Here is a 20146-nt window from a genome sequence, read left to right on the forward strand (position 1 = left end):
CAATTAATTAAAAATAATCATACAAGAAAAACCAGTACCTAAACAAGCACATTTTCTTTTATTTCTATTCATTACCTAGGTAACTTGGTAAGTTCAAGTTTAGGGAAACTATGGTTTTGCATTAACTAACGATCTTTTGAACTGATTACTTCGACAGTCAATATGGAGTCTGGTAATGGCTCGTGTTTGACTATGGTCGATCTTTGATATTTCTTCTGATTTCTTAGAAATATCATGAACCTTAGAGATATCATGATTTCTTAGAAATATCGTCGATCTGGTTCATTATCACATTTCACTGTGATCCTTAAATTATCAAATGATTACCTTAACCTTGACCTATAAAGTCTAAACACACCCTTCTGAGAAGAGGCCTTTGATGATTAATGTTGGTTGTGCCAGATATGGCCCTGTATGCAATGTAGGGTTAAGAATAAAAAGTTTCCAATAAAGAACGGCTTTATAAGTTTATCTCGTATTACTGACGCGATAAAATTAGATCCGCCGGCGGCCGCTTGCGCAGCGCCAGTCGCCACCCAGCGCTCGCGACGCGACGGCGAAGTGCGCTTCCAAATTCAAAAAAACATCATCGACAAATTGTTTTTTTTTTAAACGTCGCGTTCAGTGTTACGAAACTTATCGGTTTTGTGCCAGTGCGTCATCATCGTGTGTGTGCTTCTTTATTGTGTTTTTTTTTTCAAATACGATCCTCATTTAAGTACTTGTGTCTGCCTTAATGAGTTTGAGCTAAAGTTGCAGAAGGTGAGTGTACTTATATGGTTCGAAAGTCGACTATTCCCGGGCTGTGTGGATTTACTAGGAATTCGGTGTTAGCGGTCATATGTGATATTGACTGTTGTGTTACCGGGTCACACCTTTCATCTTGCAATATCTAGGAGGCTAGTGTAGTTTTGCAGTTTGCAAACTTTTCACATTAGGCTGTATAGAACTGTAGCTGTCTATCTATACATAAATGTTTTTTTTTTTTTTTATAAAAGAGAAATGAATGACATTTTACTGAGGATGAATAAGAGTTCGAATATTTTTTTAAAATTAATATGGAATTTCTGTTAATTATAGAATTGTTACTTGGTAATTTTATTTCTTCTGTTAGGTAAACCTGAACTCTTAATTTTTAAGCAGCGATAAATATGCAGACATGTAGATAGAAATTAAGTAAATGTTGCAAATTTGTTTTGAAGCAACGCTTTATAATCTAAGGTCGCTGCTTCGAATCCAGGCCAAACGGATCAAAGACCTCGGATTTAAAAAAAAACACCAGGTGGATGCTTATTATGCATGGCGTTACCTTCTCGATGTAGGTACTTACTCTGTGGAAGGATAACTTTGAAAGGATGTTGATTCGATTTTTGGCGGGAATCGAGAAGCGCGCTTTTAAAATTGAAAATTTTAATTTAAAAGTTTTTTAGTAATATACGTGTGTAATAAAGTGTTCATATGTAAATTAAATCCAGCAAAATGCCGTCAGACAGTGATGGCGATGCCCACGAAAGGCTGGACAGAAAAAAACGTAAAGTTCAAAAGTCTGCTGAGGACGATAGTGTAAAATACAAACCCTATATAAAGGCAGGTTATAGCAGAGCCTACACGGATAATAGCACTAACGCGGAATTCCCAGTGTTTGTGGAAAGCAGTGAGGCGGAAATTAAATTGGGGAACAAAAACCCATTAGTTGTGTCCAAATACTTTAAACAAGTAAAAGGTATCTATGAGAGCAGGCGCATTAATGCTAACAAAATAATGTTAGTATTCAAACAAGCGACAGCAGCCAATGATTTTCTCAAACATGAATGCCTAACAGTTTACAATCTTCGTGCCTTCATCCCGGCATCTTCTGTGGAGAGGGTGGGGGTTGTCAGGTTTATTCCTAAAGAGTCCAGTAACCATGAACTATTTAATAAACTTTCTTCAGAGTGTGAGATTATTGGTGTAAGACGATTCATGAAAAAGGTTGTAGACGATGTTGTTCCTTTGTCAACTATTAGTGTAATTTTTGCAGGAACAACTTTACCACAATATATATATTTAGACAATTGGCGTTATAAGGTCTATACATATATTCCTCCGCTAATGCAATGTTTCAAGTGTATGAGATTTAATCACTATGGGAAAATATGCAAAAATATACAGGTCTGTTCACGCTGTGCTGGTGAACACCACTACAAAGCATGCACGGCTGATACATTGAAGTGCAGTAATTGTGGTGGAGCTCACTTAGCCATATCCAAAACTTGCCCTATAAAGGCAGCGAGATTAGAAAAAAATAAAAAATCTTATGCTAAGGTAATTGAAATTAATAGTGTTAATTTTCCTACTCTCCCGAAGCCTCAACAAATACAGCAAAAATTCCACCAATCTAAACCAGACACACAAGAAAATTTAGATATTTCTTATTCAAATATCATTAATAATAAAAAAATATTATCAGCAATAATTAATACATTAGTTACTATAGGAAACTCAAATGACATTAAAAGCACAAGTAAAATTAAAGAAGCATTTTTGAAACATTTGAATAAAGTTTAATGGCTTCAAAGCTCATTATTGTTCAACATAACATTCAGAGTATTAATAATAAAAAACCCTTAGTAAAAACATTTTTAACACAGGAAAATATTGATATTTTATTATTAAATGAAACCTGGCTTAAAAACTCTAGTAATCTTGTAAAAATCCCAGGCTATAACTTTGTTGGAAAAAATGCAAAGAATGAACATGGTGGCGTAGGTATTTTATTAAGAAATACATTTAAATATAAACTTTTGAAAACAAAATTTTATGAAGATGTTCAATCCATAGCAATTTCTTTAGAAACCAATGTTGGTGACTTATCAATACTTTGTGTTTATTGTCCACCTAAAAATAAAAATAAATGTAAAATCAATAGACTTAAAAGTATCATCAGTGATATACCAAAGCCCTGTTTAGTAGCAGGAGACTTTAATGCACATCATATTTCTTTTGGTTGCCATAGTACAAATTCAAGGGGTAGAAGCCTATTTGATATTTTTGATGAACAGGATCTGTGCATATTAAATTCTGGTAGGTCTACTACACTTCAGAGACCATATGCAAATAGTTCTGCTATTGACATAACTGGAGTGAGCCCAGTGCTCGCTCCGTTATGTAAATGGACAGTAGGTGTAGACACTTTGGGTAGTTACCACTATCCCACATTCACAAAAATTAACTTAATTCCATCTAAATATTCTGTCAATGATAAAGTAGAGAAATTTTTATATAATAAAGCAGATTGGGATAAATATTTTAAGAAATCCAAGGAGTATTTTGAGTATATCACATTTAATGAACTAGATCCTTTACAGTCATATGACAAATTTTGTGAAATTTTGAACATTTTAAAAAAAGAATGTATTCCGCTGGTTAAATTTGAGGGTCCAAGAACTATTAAAGCTCCCGCTCCTTGGTGGGATGAAAATTGTGCTGAAGCAGTTAAAAATTCCAAAGAGGCTTTACAATTATATAGGCGAGTAGGGTTAATGGTAAATTATATAAATTATAAAAAAATAGATGCACTTAAAAAAATAATCATTAAAAAAGCAAAGAAAGATAGTTGGAATAAACTTTGTTCATCATTTAATAGATACACTCCTATAACTTATATATGGAATTATATGAAAAGATTTAAACGAATAAATACCCAACCAAAACTTAAAAATGATGTATGGATTCCAAATTTCATCTCAAAACTTAAACAGAATAATAATAACACAAACTTAATCAACTCTGTTTTTGAATACAACAATGACAATGAGAATTCCATGTGGCTACTAAATCCATTCACCTATGCAGAATTCAATATAGCACTTCAATCAAGAAAGGAATCTGCACCAGGATTAGATGACATTCCTTATATAATGTTTAAAAAGTTACATAAATCAGGTCAAATAGCTTTACTTAATATTTTTAACAAGTTATGGCTTTCTCAATGTATTCCAGAGAGTTGGAAGATTCAATGTATAATACCAATTTTGAAACAAGATAAACCTGAAGACGATTGCAATTCTTACAGACCTATATCACTGACTTCTTGCATAGGGAAATTGTTTGAAGTAATGCTTAAACTAAGATTGGACTATTTTGTAGAAACTAATAATTTATTACCAGGTTTTCAATATGGTTTCCGTAGAGGTAAAAGCGCAGCAGAGAGTATAACTTCATTTATGTATGATATGAAGAATTGTCAATTGTCTAGATCCACAGCAGTATGTATATTTTTGGATATAGAGGGGGCTTATGATAATGTGGACTTAAACCAGCTCATCAATTGTCTTTATGAAATTGGTATCCCTGGAAAAATGTTAAAATGGCTTTCAAATTTTTTTAATAATAGACAGTTTTATGTTAAGTACAATAATATACTCCATGGGATAAACCAAACTAGTAAAGGTCTTATGCAAGGTTCAGCATTGTCACCAATTTTGTATAATTTATACACCTCACAAATTGAAAATTTTTTATTAGGAGATGTTAAAATTTTACAATTTGCGGATGACTTGTTAATGTATAGTGTAAATAGAAATATAGAAATAGCTAAAAATACTATTAATTCTGCACTGTTCCAGTTGCAGTTTTATTATAAAAATTTGTTAAAATTAAATATCAATACTTCCAAAAGTTCATGTATGATTTTTGGCAGCCCAGTGGGGAATAACATCAAATATAATGGTACAGATATTCCATTTGTAAATCAAAAGAAATTTTTGGGTGTAATTATCGATAATAAATTAAAATTTGACAGACATATTAATTATATTAGCAAAAATGCGTTAAAAGGCATTAATTTATTGAGATGTTTGACTGGAACGTTTTGGGGCTCTGATCCTAAAGTCCTATCTCTATTATATAAAAGCATGGTCAGAAGTCACTTTGATTATAGTTTTCTTGCATATATGCAAGCCAATTCCACATTATTAAAAAAACTTGATGTTATTCAAAACATTGGCTTGCGCATAATAAGTGGGGCTATGCGCTCTACACCTGTTAATTCAATGGAAGTAGAGACTTGTATTCCTCCTTTAATTGTAAGACGTATATATTTAGCTGAAAGATTTTGTTTGAAAGCTCTATCATCGAGCTCTTCAATAGTGAACAAACTTTTGCTTCCAAATAGTCTACTAACTGTAACTAAATCTACAACTGAATCTTTACAAGCGACAGCAAATTCACTTTTGGCAGGTAAACAACCTACCATATCTATTATTATGACATATATGCATAATATTGCCACTAACATAAATGTTAGTAACGCCTGGCCCATGTACTCTTGCTCCTTTGAGAGCTTGATTATGACAAATAAAATTCATTTGTTGAATATTACGTCAAACATAGACTTGCTTATGTTTATTGATAAAAATTGTAAATATTATTATAAGTTATATACAGATGGATCTAAAAATCAGCACTTTGTAAGTGCTGCTTTCTATGATCCACAAAAAAAATGTAGTAAAGCGTTTAAGTTAAATTCTCGATGTAGTATTTTTACTGCGGAATCTTTTGCAATTTTAAAAGCAATTTCTTATATAAAAGAGGAAATTTTACATAGTGTAAATAATTGTATTATAGTAACAGATTCAAAAAGTGTTCTTTTAGCTATTAACAATTTCAATTTTAGTTATAAGTCTTCATACATTATTTTTCAAATTAAAAATGTATTACTAGACATAAGAAAAACTGGAATGAACGTAGAATTTGTCTGGGTACCCTCCCACAGAGGTATAGCGGGCAATGAACTGGTTGATTCTGTAGCAAGACAAGGATTGTTTAATGAAGATTGTTCAGACAATATCAAAACTCCATTTACAGACTTTTATCATGAAGTAAAGAAGAGACAGAAGTTGCTTTGGCATGAACTTTGGAAAGAAACTAGTAAAAGTAAAGGATGTTGGTACGCAGAGATACAAAATGAAATACCGGTGCAGCCATGGTATTACAAAATGAGTTGGGATTCAAGAAAATTCATATCAATAATAAACCGACTAAGGTTTGGTCACTGTTTAGTGCCAAGCCATTTATTCAAATTAAAAATTTATAAAGACAACAAATGCATGTACTGTAAAAAAGACGACGCAGATATCAATCACATAATTTTCAAGTGTTCAGCTTTTGGTATACAGAGAATAATATTAGCAAGTTCGATAGAGTTAGTAAAGGAAGAAAACGAAATTAAGTGTGATCCCCGCCACATTAAGGAATTGTTGAGGAACCATTTATTTTATAAGCCTGTTTTAGATTTCATTAGTAACACAATAGAAAAATTGTAAAATACAGTAGTAAATTTATATTTAGACGACGACTATGACGATAATTTTAAGTGCTGTGTATTATTTTTAAGAAAAATTGTAATATTTAAAGCAGGGCCTATAAGGACTTGTATCCAAGGCCGTAAAATAAATTAAAAAAAAAAAAAAAAAAAAAAAAAAAAAAAGAAAGGATGTCCTACGTCATGGAACAAACTAACCTACGTAATACATAATAATGAATGTCGTAAATACAAGAGCTAAAATATAAAGGACCGGCCATATCCCATACATTGTTGGGCCCTAAATTGAATGAATAAACCGATACAAAGATCAAATTAGTGTAATTTATGAAATAATTATATCAGTTTTAGACTGGTTTAATTTGAGTTTCATTGACAGTTGCATAGTCAAGTTATGATAAGGGAAAGTACAAAAATAAAATACACGATGTTAAAAATACCTACTCATTTAAAAAAAAATATATTTAACATCTGTAAATTCTAATTTATTTTTGGTGATATTGATTTATTGTAAAATAATGATTTTTTGTTATTTTTTATTCTTTAAAGTCCAGGGCCCAAAATGGTTAGTAGGGGCCTTGCAGGGTTAAACCCTATGTTATTCCCTAATCCTATGTCATGGTTAACCGATTTCCAATAAAGAAAAGTTCAGTATTCGGCTGTGTGTGTGTTTTTTTTCATATAATTTTAAATTTTGAAGCTAAAACGACTACTGCTTACAACGTAAATTAAAACGTATAATACTTACGTAGTAATTATAATTTAATACTTACTCGTAAATATCATCTAGTTTTATTGCAAAATTACATTATTTGCACAATAAACAATTTCGAACGCGGAAAATAACCACGACATCGAATGAGTTACGTACCTAAAATTTTCAGTAGGTAGGTAGGCAATAAATAATTAATATGAATTAAATAATAAATTAATAAATTTTGTTTTGGTCGCATAAGTTATAATAGAACAGTATTAGCTATTTTGATATTAAATGACTGTACCAGTACTGTTATTATTTTTTAAGACATTTCCCTAGTAGTTAAAGCCTTCTTGAAACTTATTAATTGGCAACCCTTTTAATCCATACTACGTATCTACATCCTAATAACATTTGTCTCGCTACGCGGGCGTACTACTATCTATTAATAATGGCAAAGTAAGTTTGTTTGTTTACCTGCTTGTAACTGAATTTCAAAACATTCGGTTGAGTAGTTAAAGGGTTAACTACTCAACCGAATGTTTTGAAATTTTGCATATATCTACACGTTTACATTCTCGATAGATATATGATAGATAAAATATAATCAGCAAGCAGGAGCAATTTAAATTAAAAAGTAAAAAGTGCGACTAGTAGACCATCTAAAATTGTTTTACTAGATATCTTTTCGTCGTCATCAACCCATATTCGGCTCACTGCTGAGCTCGAGTCTCCCCTCAGAATGAGAGGGTTAAGGCCAATAGTCCACCACGCTGGCCCAATGCGGATTGGCAGACTTCACACACGCAGAGAATTAAGATAATTCTCTGGTATCCTCACGATGTTTTCCTTCATCGATTGAGACACGTGATATTTAATTTCTTAAAATGCACACAACTGAAAAGTTGGAGGTGCATGCCCCCGACCGGATTCGAGCCCACACCCTCCGGAATCGGAGGCAGAGGTCATATTCACTGGGCTATCACGGCTTAGATATTTGAGATATCCTTTAGTCTAGATATAATTTGCATACATATCTATAATTTGGCAGCCGACATTAATTAGACAACTTTCTCGTTACTAGCGATGTTATAATGAGGTCAAGACTCAAGTGCGGCGTGTCATGATATTAGAGAGGCAGATCTGGCACAATTTTGTATGTGATGATTTATACCCGGGAGGTTCAATATCTACCAGGGGCGTGCATAAGGTTTTAACTAGAGTATGCACTATAAGTGCCGCGTGGCGCAGTGGGTAGTGAGTGACCCTGCTTTCTGCATCCACGGCCGTGGGTTCGATTCCCACGACTGGAAAATATTTGTGTGATGAGCATGGGTGTTTTCCAGTGTCTGCGTGGTATTTATACATTATATAAGTATTTATATGTAGTATACTATCTTAGTACCCATAACACAAGCTACTCTGTATGCTTACTTTGGATTTGTGAAAAACTAAATAGGGATAATGACAATTTTTTAAATTGTATATAAATTAGGAGTATGCTAATAGTAAAGCAATTTTGTGAAAGTAATAGGGTATATGCGATCATTATTTTCGGAGCTACAAGGATTTACAGGGTCAGATTTGCAGCGCTGCCACGGATCCCTGAAAAAAGCCCCATACAAAATGGTACGATTTAATGACGTCGTAGGTCATAGTGATCGTTAGATTTGTATAGACGTTCAAACAAAATTACTAATATCTTTGTTATTTGTGCTTTTATGTTTATAATTCACATATTAAAAAATAGCACATTTAATATAAGGAAGCTAAAACTATGAATTTTCATCTAACTACGACAAAAGATTTTTAATAGATTTTGGAATTTTATAATCTTTTTTTTTTGAGATGAAAAATGTTTAAATAAAACTTTTAATAAATGAAGTAATTACATTGGCTAATACAGTGTGGCGTATTCCCATAACTCTAAGGTTATAGGTATTCTTTAACAATATTAATTAATAATGTTCAAATTCAAAGAACATCCGTCCTAAAATGAATATTTCCGGAATAAATAATATTTATTTTGTAAATATCCAGACAATCTTAGCTTTTTATGTATACATTTATTTACCCGAATTTATCATAAAAATATATTCAAACCTAGTCATCATCCCCATTCCACGTGGACGAAGTCGCTGGCGCCGCTAGTAGGTATATGAAAAAGAAACATACAAGCTATGTGTGTTATTGTCGCGAACGCTGTAATGTGTAGTGGTTATCAAAACAGGTTTGGAAAGCGATGTCGTCGACCCAGTCTATCAGAGCCGGTCAAACTCACATCGCGGTTTTGGAAACATACTTGGTACTTACCTACGCTGTGGCTATACGTAGGTAGATACGTGGTTTTTTATAGCATATAGCAAGGAATTCCTTAACCCTACATCCTGTAGTCACAAGTTCAGGACTCTGCTCGGAGTTTTTCTCTCTACCACGTGATTCATGGAATGCTAAGATATTCGTCTCAACGACATGATATATGAGCCGTGATAGCCCAATGGATATGACTTCTGCCTCCGATTCCGGAGGGTGTGGGTTCAAATCCGGTCCGGGGCATGCATTTCCAACTTTTCAGTTGTGTGCATTTTAAGAAATTAAATATCACGTGCCTCAGACGATGAAGGAAAAACATCGTGAGGAAACCGGCATACCAGAGAATTTTCTTAATTCTCTGGTATGCCGGTTTCCTCACGATGTTTTGGTTGACTATTGGCCTAACTCCTCTTATTCTGAGAGGAGACTCGAGCTTAGCAGTGAGCCGAATATGGGTTTGATAATGATGATGATGAGCAAACGACATAGTGGACTGAAAGCCTGCTTAGCTAAATTACCTTTGTGAGAAATTATAGTGTGTATGGTAAAGTGATATTTTTTCTTAGAGTCAAATGTACCTATCGCATTTTAAGTCAGCATTGGTGACGTACTACTATGGAACCCCAACAAGCCCATGGCCCGACACATACTTAGCCGGTTTCATCATTATCATCATTTAATTATTTATTTATTTAATAAGGACAACCAGCTGATACAAGCAGCACAGCTAATTATAGGTTATCACAGCATTCACTAATTAAAACTGACAAATCATCATCGTCATCAGCCGATAGACGTCCACTGCTAGACATAGCCCTCTTGCATGAACTTCCAAGCACAACGATCTCGAGCCGCCTGTATCCAGCAACCCTGCAACCCGCTTGATATCCTCGGTCCTAATGGGAAGTCGACCAACACTACGCTTTCCGGTGCGGGGTCGCCATTCCAGCACCTTGGGACCCCAACGTCTATCGACTCTTTGAACTATGTGCCCCGCCCATTGCCACATCAGCTTCGCGACTCGCAGAGCTATATCTTTGGTTCACCTGCGGATCTCCTCATTTTCGGTTCAATCACGCAAAATAAATCAGTTACTCAACAATCATTAGTTATTTTTAACCGACTTCCAAAAAGGAGGAGGTTCTACGTTCGGCTGTATGTATGTTTTTTTTTATGTATGTCCAGCGATAATTCCGTCATTTGTGGACCGATTTTGAAAATTCTTTTTTTGTTTTGTAAAACCGTCATTATAAAATGTACCAAATCTGACCGTTTAAGAAAGCATTTGTAACTACAGAACAAACATCGCTAAAAGCTAACTCTTGTAACAAATGAATTATTGGTTCAGTGTAACTTTTTTTTATTTATTTTACAAAAAACATATTTAAATTAAGCCTAACCATACTGCAACACAAACCACAGTTGGTTTTACTGTGCACTGGTTGGTTTTCCTTATTCAAGTGTATGGTTTTCAATTTTCTTTGCGAATCGGATTGGAATGTAGAATAAAGTAAAACCTAGAGCATCGAGTTTCAATATGTAAGTGAGCCGTATTGACTCTCTCTGTCTATAAAAATCATATGATATGAAACAGTTACTGACCGTACCTTTTCTTATGTTCCATCACACGTTCAATTTAGCATGACGGGGCAGACTTGATCAAGTCGGCAGAATGCAAAATCAATTTTTGCGTCAAAGGGATGATGACTAGGTTTAAATATATGGATATTTATGATACATTCGGGTAAATAAGATTCATCGTCATCGTCATCATCATCAACCCATATTCGACTCACTGATGAGTTCGAGTCTCCTCTCAGAATGAGAGGATTTAAGCCAATAGACCACCATGCTGGGCCAAATGCGGATTGGCAGACTTCACACACGTAGAGAATTAAGAAAGGTATGCAGGTTTCCTCACGATGTTTTTCCTTCACCGTTTGAGACACGTGACATTTAATTTCTTAAAATGCACACAACTGAAAAGGTGATGGATGCCCCGGACTGGATTCGACCCTACACCCTCCGAATCGAAGCTAGAGCTCATATCCACTGGGCTATCACGTCTCTGTCTCTCTATTAATTTATATACAATAAAAAAAAACTGACATCATACCTATTATACATGTAAAAAGAAAACCTCTTTAATATTATTTCTTTTTGGTAATTAACTTTATTTCATGACATTGTCACAGTTAAAATATTCGATATATTATTATTGACTTAACAACAAAATATTAAAATTTTTATTAAAATATAAAGTAAATGTAAATAATGGCTTTGAATGTTGTTTTTATATTTTATTTATAGGTAAGATTTAGTTTAATTTAATTATTTAATGTGAAACTTAATATTGTAAATAACAATTATATTTTATTTATAGAAACGCAAACAAGCCTTTATACTATCTATCTACTATCACATTCATGTGAAATAATTATCATTATATACATTTTCACACAGAATAATAAAATAATACCTAACGCCTTAGGTCACTGATAGGATACATTGATCGAAAAGTAATAATGAATACAAATCAATTACCTATTTAGCCGTCACGTATAATATAACACCCACGTCTAGAATTTCACCTTGACTCGAGAAAGCTTCCACTGCCGAATCGATCCGCAATATTATTAACTCATTAAACATATTATAGCTGCTATATTAAATACAATAAGTACTCATACTATTAAACGTGATAGAGCCGTGATAGCCAAATGGATATGACCTCTGCCTCCGATTCCGGAGGGTGTGGGTTCGAATCCGGTCCGGGGCAATGCACCTCCAAATTTTCAGTTGTGTGCATTTTAAGAAATTAAATATCACGTGTCTTAATCGGTGAAGGAAACAACGTGAGGAAACCTGCAATCTAAGAATTTTCTTAATCCTCTACGTGTGTGAAGTCTGTCAATCCGCATTTGAGCCAGCGTGGTGGTCTATTGGCTTAAATCCTCTCATTCTGAGAGGAGACTCGAGCTCAGCAGTGAGCCGAATATGGGTTGCTGACGACGACTATTAAACGTAATGTTAATACGCTATAAGACGTACTGTCAAGCAATTTAGTGTTTCGTGTAGAAACCGAAAGGGGTGTTTATTTTCATCCTCCTCCTAACAAGTTAGCCTACTTTCATCTTAGATTGCATCATCACTTATCATCAGGTGAGATTGCAGTCAAGGGCTAACTTGTAAAAAAAAATACTAACATTTGAACATATAGTTTTGTTATGAACAACTGTCCCTCTCGTTCTGAGAGGAGACTCGAGCTCAGCAGTGAGCCGAATATGGGTTGGGGACGATGAACAACTATTATTTACCTGCCAAGCTTTTATATATCTTTGTTGCTAGATTACGAGTAAAACAACTTCCTGATTATTTATCAACCAATTAGATTCTGATACGTGTAGGCAATATTAAGGGTATATATATATATATATTTTTGCATTGTCACCAATTCACCAAAATTACTCAATTACCGGAACTACAGCAGGATAATTCACTAACCTTGAAGTATGTTAGTTGTCATATACGAAATTGAGATTATATGTTATAGACTACAAGCCCTTGATAGCCGATAGCCGATAGCCCATATAGAGGAGCCGTGATAGCCCAGTGGACATAACCTCTGCCTCTGATTCCGGAGGGTGTGGGTTCGAATCCGGTCCGGGGCATGCACCTCCAACTTTTCAGTTGTGTGCATTTTAAGAAATTAAATATCACGTGTCTCAATCGGTGAAGGAAAACATCGTGAGGAAACCTGCATACCAGAGAATTATCTTAATTCTCTGCGTGTATGAAGTCTGCCAATCCGCATTGGGCCAGCGTGGTGGACTAATGGCCTTGCCCATCTCATTCTGAGAGGAGACTCGAGCTCAGCAGTGAGCCGAATATGGGTTGATGACTACTACTACTACAAGCCCTTGAACAAAATGTACCTGTGAAATGTCTAGAAAGCTGTTACTATATCAGGAAATACTTCTGAGCACTATGCCGTCTTTTCTGAGCGGTACAGGTGAGTGCAAACGGAATTCGCAGGTACAAATGATGAATTCCGACTAAGTATTTCCGTACGGCTTTGTTACAGTGTTAAAGATGATTAAAAATAAATGTCGAAAAACCTAGTGCCGTACTAAAGTAGTGGTTTTTCTTTTTTTTTTATTCTTTACAAGTTAGCCCTTGACTACAATCTCACCTGATGGTAAGTGATGATGCAGTCTAAGATGGAAGCAGGCTAACTTGTTAGGAGGAGGATGAAAATCCACACCCCTTTCGGTTTCTACACGGTATCGCACCGGAACGCTAAATCGCTTGGCGGTACGTCTTTGCCGGTAGGGTGGTAACTAGCCACGGCCGAAATCACCAGCCAAACCTGGATCAATTAAGAAAACCACAATCGGCCCAGCTGATGATTAAACCCAAGACCTCCGTCTTGCCAATCCATACCGCTCATACCACTGCGCTACGGAGGCCTTCAGTAATCATTTATCTTGGCATTGATATTAATCTTGTTTTTAGTTAGTGAATTGCTCTGCTATTACACACCTGACGCGTCTCACTAAGCTGTGATATTTCAATTATTTTATTATACAAGCAAAATAAACTGACCTTGTCCCATATTTCTGCTCCGTTTCAATTTCAAAGCGTAAACTGCCGGAACTGTGGATCTAAACATTAATCTCCATCAAGTCTTAATCTTAACACATTTTTAAACACTTCAAATTATTTATGGGAACACCGAACTATAGGACACACTTATCTAAGGTACTTTTAATACGCAAATTTCTAAGGAATTGAAACAGCTACATCTAATGGCACTACTGCAACTGTTTCAATTCCATATAAATTCTCGTTTACGTTAACGCGATAGTAATGGTATGAAAACATTGAAAACTCCCACTATGCGCACTGATCAACTCCTCTTGCATGAACTTCCAAACAAAACGATCTGAAGCTGCCAGCATCCAGCGGCTCCCTGCAACCCGCTTGATGTCCTCAGTCTACTTGATGGGGGGGTTTTGACCAACACTGCGCTTTTCGGTGCGGGGTCGCTATTCTAGTACCTTGGGACCCCAACGTTCATCGGCTCTTCGAACTATGTGCCCCACCCATTGCCTCTTCAGCTTCGCGACACGTTGAGCTATGTCGGTGACTTTAGTTGATTGATTCGATCATACTCCTAGCATAGCTTGTTCCATCGCTCGCTGTGTGATTTTGAATCATGTCTTACTCTTATCAAATTTTTAATCACTTCACATTATTTATGGGAACAACGATCTACTTACCTAGTGGTAGAGCCTATGATGTTAAAAATGTTCTTACTCGTGCTTCGCGGGGAAATATTTAAGTAGGTATTAGATTTGGTAAATTATATGACAGAAAGAGTTTCTGTAACGGAAAAAAACCGATACACTTTACCCAAAACCTTGACAAGTTACATATTATGTAGGTACCTAAAACCTTTGCCATGAAATACTCTCCCGATTGGAGAAAATCGCATGAAACCCATTGTGTTGTTTGTTGTTTTTTTAATAGTACAAAAAATAGACAAACATTCGTCAATATAGTAATACTAGCGCACGTAAGCGACTTCGTCCGCATGAAATTTAGTTTTTCACAAATCCCTCAGGAACCATGGATTATTCCGGAACGAAAAGTAGCCTAAGTGTTAATCTAAAGTAAAATCTATTTCCATTCTAAATTTCAGCCAAATCGGTTGCGGGATTAAAGAGGATTAAAACATCCATACAAACTTTCGCGTTTATAACATTTGTAGGATTATAAAGAGGTAAAGTTTGTGGTGTTGTACGAGGTAATCTCTACACAAACACATCCGATTTTGAAAATTCTTTTACCACCAGATACCATTCTATGTTCAAATTTTACCTCAATAGCTACACTTTCTTCAAGAAACAGTTTTTCTTTTAGATACGATTTAGATTTGAGGCGATAATTTGACCAATATACCCGATATTGGTCATATTTAAAAAAAATATATGGCAAATATTCTGCCAACTAAACCGTCGCCAAAGAATCATAACAGCGAGCCGCAAGCTCGAATAGTTGACCCAAATACGTAGACTAATTATACAGTAAACTTGGAAACCTCGCGCGAAATGTATAAACAAAGCGATCGTGTCCTTGAATTCCGTACAGCTTTACGACTAAACAAAAATAATCCATATAGGTAAGCTGCCAATTAGGACTACACTAAAACAAACACGCAGATGACTAAAGTACATAATCGTGTAGTAGGTATTCTTTAGCGTCATTATATAAGAAAGGAAACTATAATTAAGAAGTAAAAACATCCCCCCTAGCCAAGTAGCACGTCGATTCTCTTTCTACGAAAACTAGAAAAATGTATGGAAATGACAGATCATGATCACGTAACCTGTCGATTACAAATGTCATTCCCATACATCTTTCTAGTTTTCGAAGCGTTAGCGATCGTAGACAGTGGGCTAGAGGGGCATGACCGTGATGATGATGGTGATAATCAAGTTGATGATAATTATGATGGAGATGTTGATGATGATGATTATGATGATGAAAAAGGAAAAGCTTCTACTTAAGAACCTGGTTCTTTAGTCCATTACACTACCCCGAATAATGTTCAAGAAGTAAAAATAGTTTCATACGATGATGATGATGAATAGAAAGACGAGAACGCTATAAAATCAAAAATGGTGGTAATTAGAAGTTCTTCATTTCATTCTTCAAGTAGTTGTACTGCCTGAAAAATACTAAAAATAATGTAATTCAAGATTTTTCAAAATTTTACCCTTAAAGTGCTAAATCGTCCATGGTTTAAGTAATATTTTTGTAAAAATACTACTGGACTATTTTTTATAAAACATGCAAAAAAAGAGAAGGGGGCAAAATAGGGGTTGAAAGTCTACATCAATTTTCACACGGACGAAGTCTCAGACACTCGTAATAAAGTAATTTTTAGCACTCATTCGCACAAGAGTTTTTTTAACGGACGTTAAAAAGCGTTCAAAAATAGTATGAAGTTCAATGACTGAGGTCTATTTCCAACGCCCAAAATTGTAAATGCAATACTAATCGGAAAAAGCGTTGTGTTTTAAAAACGCTGTCGTGTGAACATATACTTGGGAATGTATTTGTTGTATTTGAAAGCTTTTTTAACGTCCGTTAAAAAACTCTCGTGCGAATGAGGGCTTCTTGTTTACTTTACTTATTACGCACGAATATCCAAGAAGTTAAAATAAGGTGCTAATAGTGATAATAATGGTGAATGTGTAGATAGACTGGAAAAATTCACGTAATAAATAAAGTGCCTCTTTTAATTATTACTATAAAAAATACTTAATTCCAATATTTCAAGTAGCCTTATTTCACATGCAGTTTTAAAACATCACATACTCGTACCACCGTTCGGAAGGTAGTTTCTGGAAAGTTGTTTTAAAAACAAACTAATAAATACGTTGCCTATCTAACAGGATATGTTTTAAACAAACAATTTTAATTAGGCAATACAACAAAACATTACAAATAGGTATCTATCCAAATTATAGCAAAACTAAATTAGTTTTAGTAGGTAGGTACCAAATAATAGTTTCAATTTGAAATGTAATTTGTTTGGTTTTATTGATTGATTGAACGCGCTAATCTCAGGAACTACCGGTCCGATTTGAAAAATTCTTTCAGTTTTAGATAGTCCATTTATCGAGGAAGGCTATAGGCTATATATTATCCCCGTATTCCTACGGGAACGGGAACCACGCGGGTAAAACCGCGTGGCGTCAGCTAGTAGATGATACAGTCAAAGGAACCTAAGAACTGAGTGTCATAGATTTGTTAGCATAGCAAGCCTAAACACACAATCCATCAAACTAGACATCATTATAGAGATTATAAAACATGATTAAAATACGAGGACGAACAACTTAATAATAATAAAGTCACGGTTTCAGATAAAAAGAAAGCGAAAAGTGACGTTTGACAAATATTACTTCCGTACTTTGATAAATTGGTCAAGTTGACGACAATATATCATTTGTTAATTCATAACGGCCTGGGAACTTTATAGAGACGGAATATTACACGATTTCGATTTTGATATGAGTCACGGAATGTTTTGGTGATTCTACTGCCTAATGTTTTACTAATTAAATGCCGTAATACTGATCAAGCATTGTTTGTTCCAGATCATGATTCACGTCGATGAAACGGATCCAGTTGGAGGTAATTTAAATTTCTTATCTGTCAAGTATATTTAATAGTATTTTTTTTTTATTTTCTTATTTTTTTTTTCAATGATTTATACGGTTGTTCTGATAAATTAGTGTAAGGTATTGTATCAATAGAAAAAATAATAGTTATCATTATCATATTTGATATCATAATAAGTATACTTATAGAAGGTTATAACTTATAGGATACTTATAGTCGCGAAAATTAAATCAGAAGGATTTAAAGTTTGATTGGAAAGTCCTTCATTTTTAAATTACATTTGTAAAAATTGGTATGTGTACTTATCTACTACCAAAAAAATACTAAAATCATGCATGATTTTTCAAAATTCTACCCCTAAGTGGTTAAAAAGGGGTTGAAATTTTTTATACACATTGTTAATTTTTCGAGTTATTGTTCTTTAATATGATTACTTAATGGGCTATTTATTATTATTAAGGGGGTGCAATAGGGATTGAAAGTTTACATCGACGCACGCGGACGAAGTCGCGGGCGTCCTCTAGTAACTATTACTAATATTGGCTACAGACGCTAAGTTTTGATCTATACGACTGTGTTTCTCAGCGTAGGAGTATGTGCTGACTAACTTTCAGCTTTTAGAAAATCACGACGATCTGGGTACAATACACAGCAGTACACAAACTCCCAATGTATTAGAAAACAAAACACAAATCAATGAAAAAAGCGTCACTTCTTTTGCGTGTTCCCATTCGCTCGTAAGTCAAAAAGGCGTGATACAGCGTGCTGAAAGCAATTGGCTCGAATAAAATAAACAAAAACATTCGATTTTTGGCAGAAGATCGGAATTCGTTTATTTTAGACCGGCTGGTTTAACGCTTGGAGACGCGGCAGTTCTTACTGGGGACGACATGTGATTTGTGAAAGATCATTTGTCTGGACGTCCCGAAAAAGAATCGCACTTGTAATCAGCAACGCGATATGTCAGACATGCGTGCTGCCGTCATTCGCACGAGAGTTTTTTTTAACGGATGTTAAAAAAGCGTTGAAATATATTATGAAGTTAAATGAAGGTCTATTTACAACGCCAAAAGTTTAAAATGCAACACTGTTCGAAAAAAAGCGTTTTTTAAAACGCTGTCGTGTGAACATATGAAATGCATTTGTTGTATTTGAACGTCCGTTAAAAAAGCGCTCGTGCGAATGTGGCCTAACTGACTTTAGGAATGGTGAAAAGTCAGCCTGTGCTCTTATTGCTAAATAGGCTTTGGGAGATCGCAGATAACGAAGAACAAGTAGGTACTTTTCTATATTATTTTTTTGAGATAAGTAGGTATTATTATGAGAAATCTTATTTATTATAATCACAATACGACGGTTATCTACTGTGGTTACGATTAATGAAAATGGTTTACGATGTCAATCTTTTAAAAAGAGAAAATTATAAGGAAAGACGTACCTGTGGTGGCTATCTTAAATAAATCTATACCTACTACCTATCCTACTAATAATAAAAAGCTGAAGAGTTTGTTTGTTAGTTTGAACGCGCTAATCTCAGGAACTATTGATCCGATTTTAAAAATTTTTTCAGTGGTTGATAGCATCGAGGAATAAGGCTATATATTATCCTCGTATTCCTACGGAAACGGGAACCACGCGGCGTCAGCTAGTAAAATTTATAAATCTATACAACTTATATACCTACCTAGTACCTAGATAGAGATAATTAGGTCTACTTGAAGGTATTTTCCTGACACATTTCCAAAAATGTACCTATATCTTAAAAATGGTAAATAAGAATTAAGAGCGCGCAGCGCGTCGGTACGATATGGATAAAATTCGAAGCGCAAACGAGACGCCGAATTATGACTTTCACGTGAGTGAAAAGCACGGAGCGATTGACGCACGACGCAAATTTTATGACGTGAGCGCCAAAACCATTTTTACCTAATTGCAAGTAAATTAAACAACATAACGAAAACAAAATGGCCATGTTCAAGATTTATACCTAATTTTCTATACAAAACAAAAATTTAAGAAAATAAGTTTGCTTTTCCTGAGATTGAAAGCAAAATGTGAGCAAAACATGTATTTTAAAAAAAAATAAACTATCGAGAAAAGTTTTACAAATTGTGTATTTAGTATAGTCATAACGAAGCTAACACTTTGAAATATCATTTACCCAAATATCAGGCTCCTAACTTTTCCAGAATCTGAGATCCAGAACCATTTGTAACCACCAAATTACATATTGCACACTCTTAACGGTAACGATACGATAACTAATATAAATAAACTAATGTTTAAAGCAATTATGTCAGAAAACCCGATGACGAATAGTATGTCATTACTAAATCACTTGTGCGACAGGTTTACGTAAGTGAAACACAGAATTGGCCCACTAAGATAAATTGATAAAACATAATAGGTCATGCCTTATCCCTAATCTTATCGTAACCAATCAGTTGCACTAATAGTTTTTGTTAGATAAATTGGTATGACTCAATGCTATTTTAATTTACTTGACTTGAGAGAGATATGTCATTTTAGTAGACCATTCGCTTACCATAAGATATCATTGTATTAGAATTACAGTGATTACAAATATAAGAAAACTATATCGACCAAAGGTCAAAGGTTGTGTGTGATTCACAACA

The 20146-nt window shown here is 34.6% G+C and overlaps 1 protein-coding gene across 1 annotated transcript in view; it reads left to right on the top strand.

Annotated features, from left to right (window-relative positions):
• The first annotated feature begins 499 nt into the window (after nt 1-499).
• Nucleotides 500-20146, top strand: part of LOC112049152 (myosin light chain kinase, smooth muscle) — a 66839-nt gene continuing 47192 nt past the window's right edge. Inside the window, exons 1-2 of the mRNA XM_024086951.2 lie at nt 500-762; nt 17486-17522. Of these exons, the coding sequence (XP_023942719.1) occupies nt 17489-17522 (34 nt within the window). The 5' untranslated portion in view covers nt 500-762; nt 17486-17488. The remainder of the gene's footprint in view (nt 763-17485; nt 17523-20146) is intronic.

The sequence above is a fragment of the Bicyclus anynana genome, chromosome 23 (assembly GCF_947172395.1).
Source record: "Bicyclus anynana chromosome 23, ilBicAnyn1.1, whole genome shotgun sequence".
NCBI lineage: Eukaryota > Metazoa > Arthropoda > Insecta > Lepidoptera > Nymphalidae > Bicyclus > Bicyclus anynana.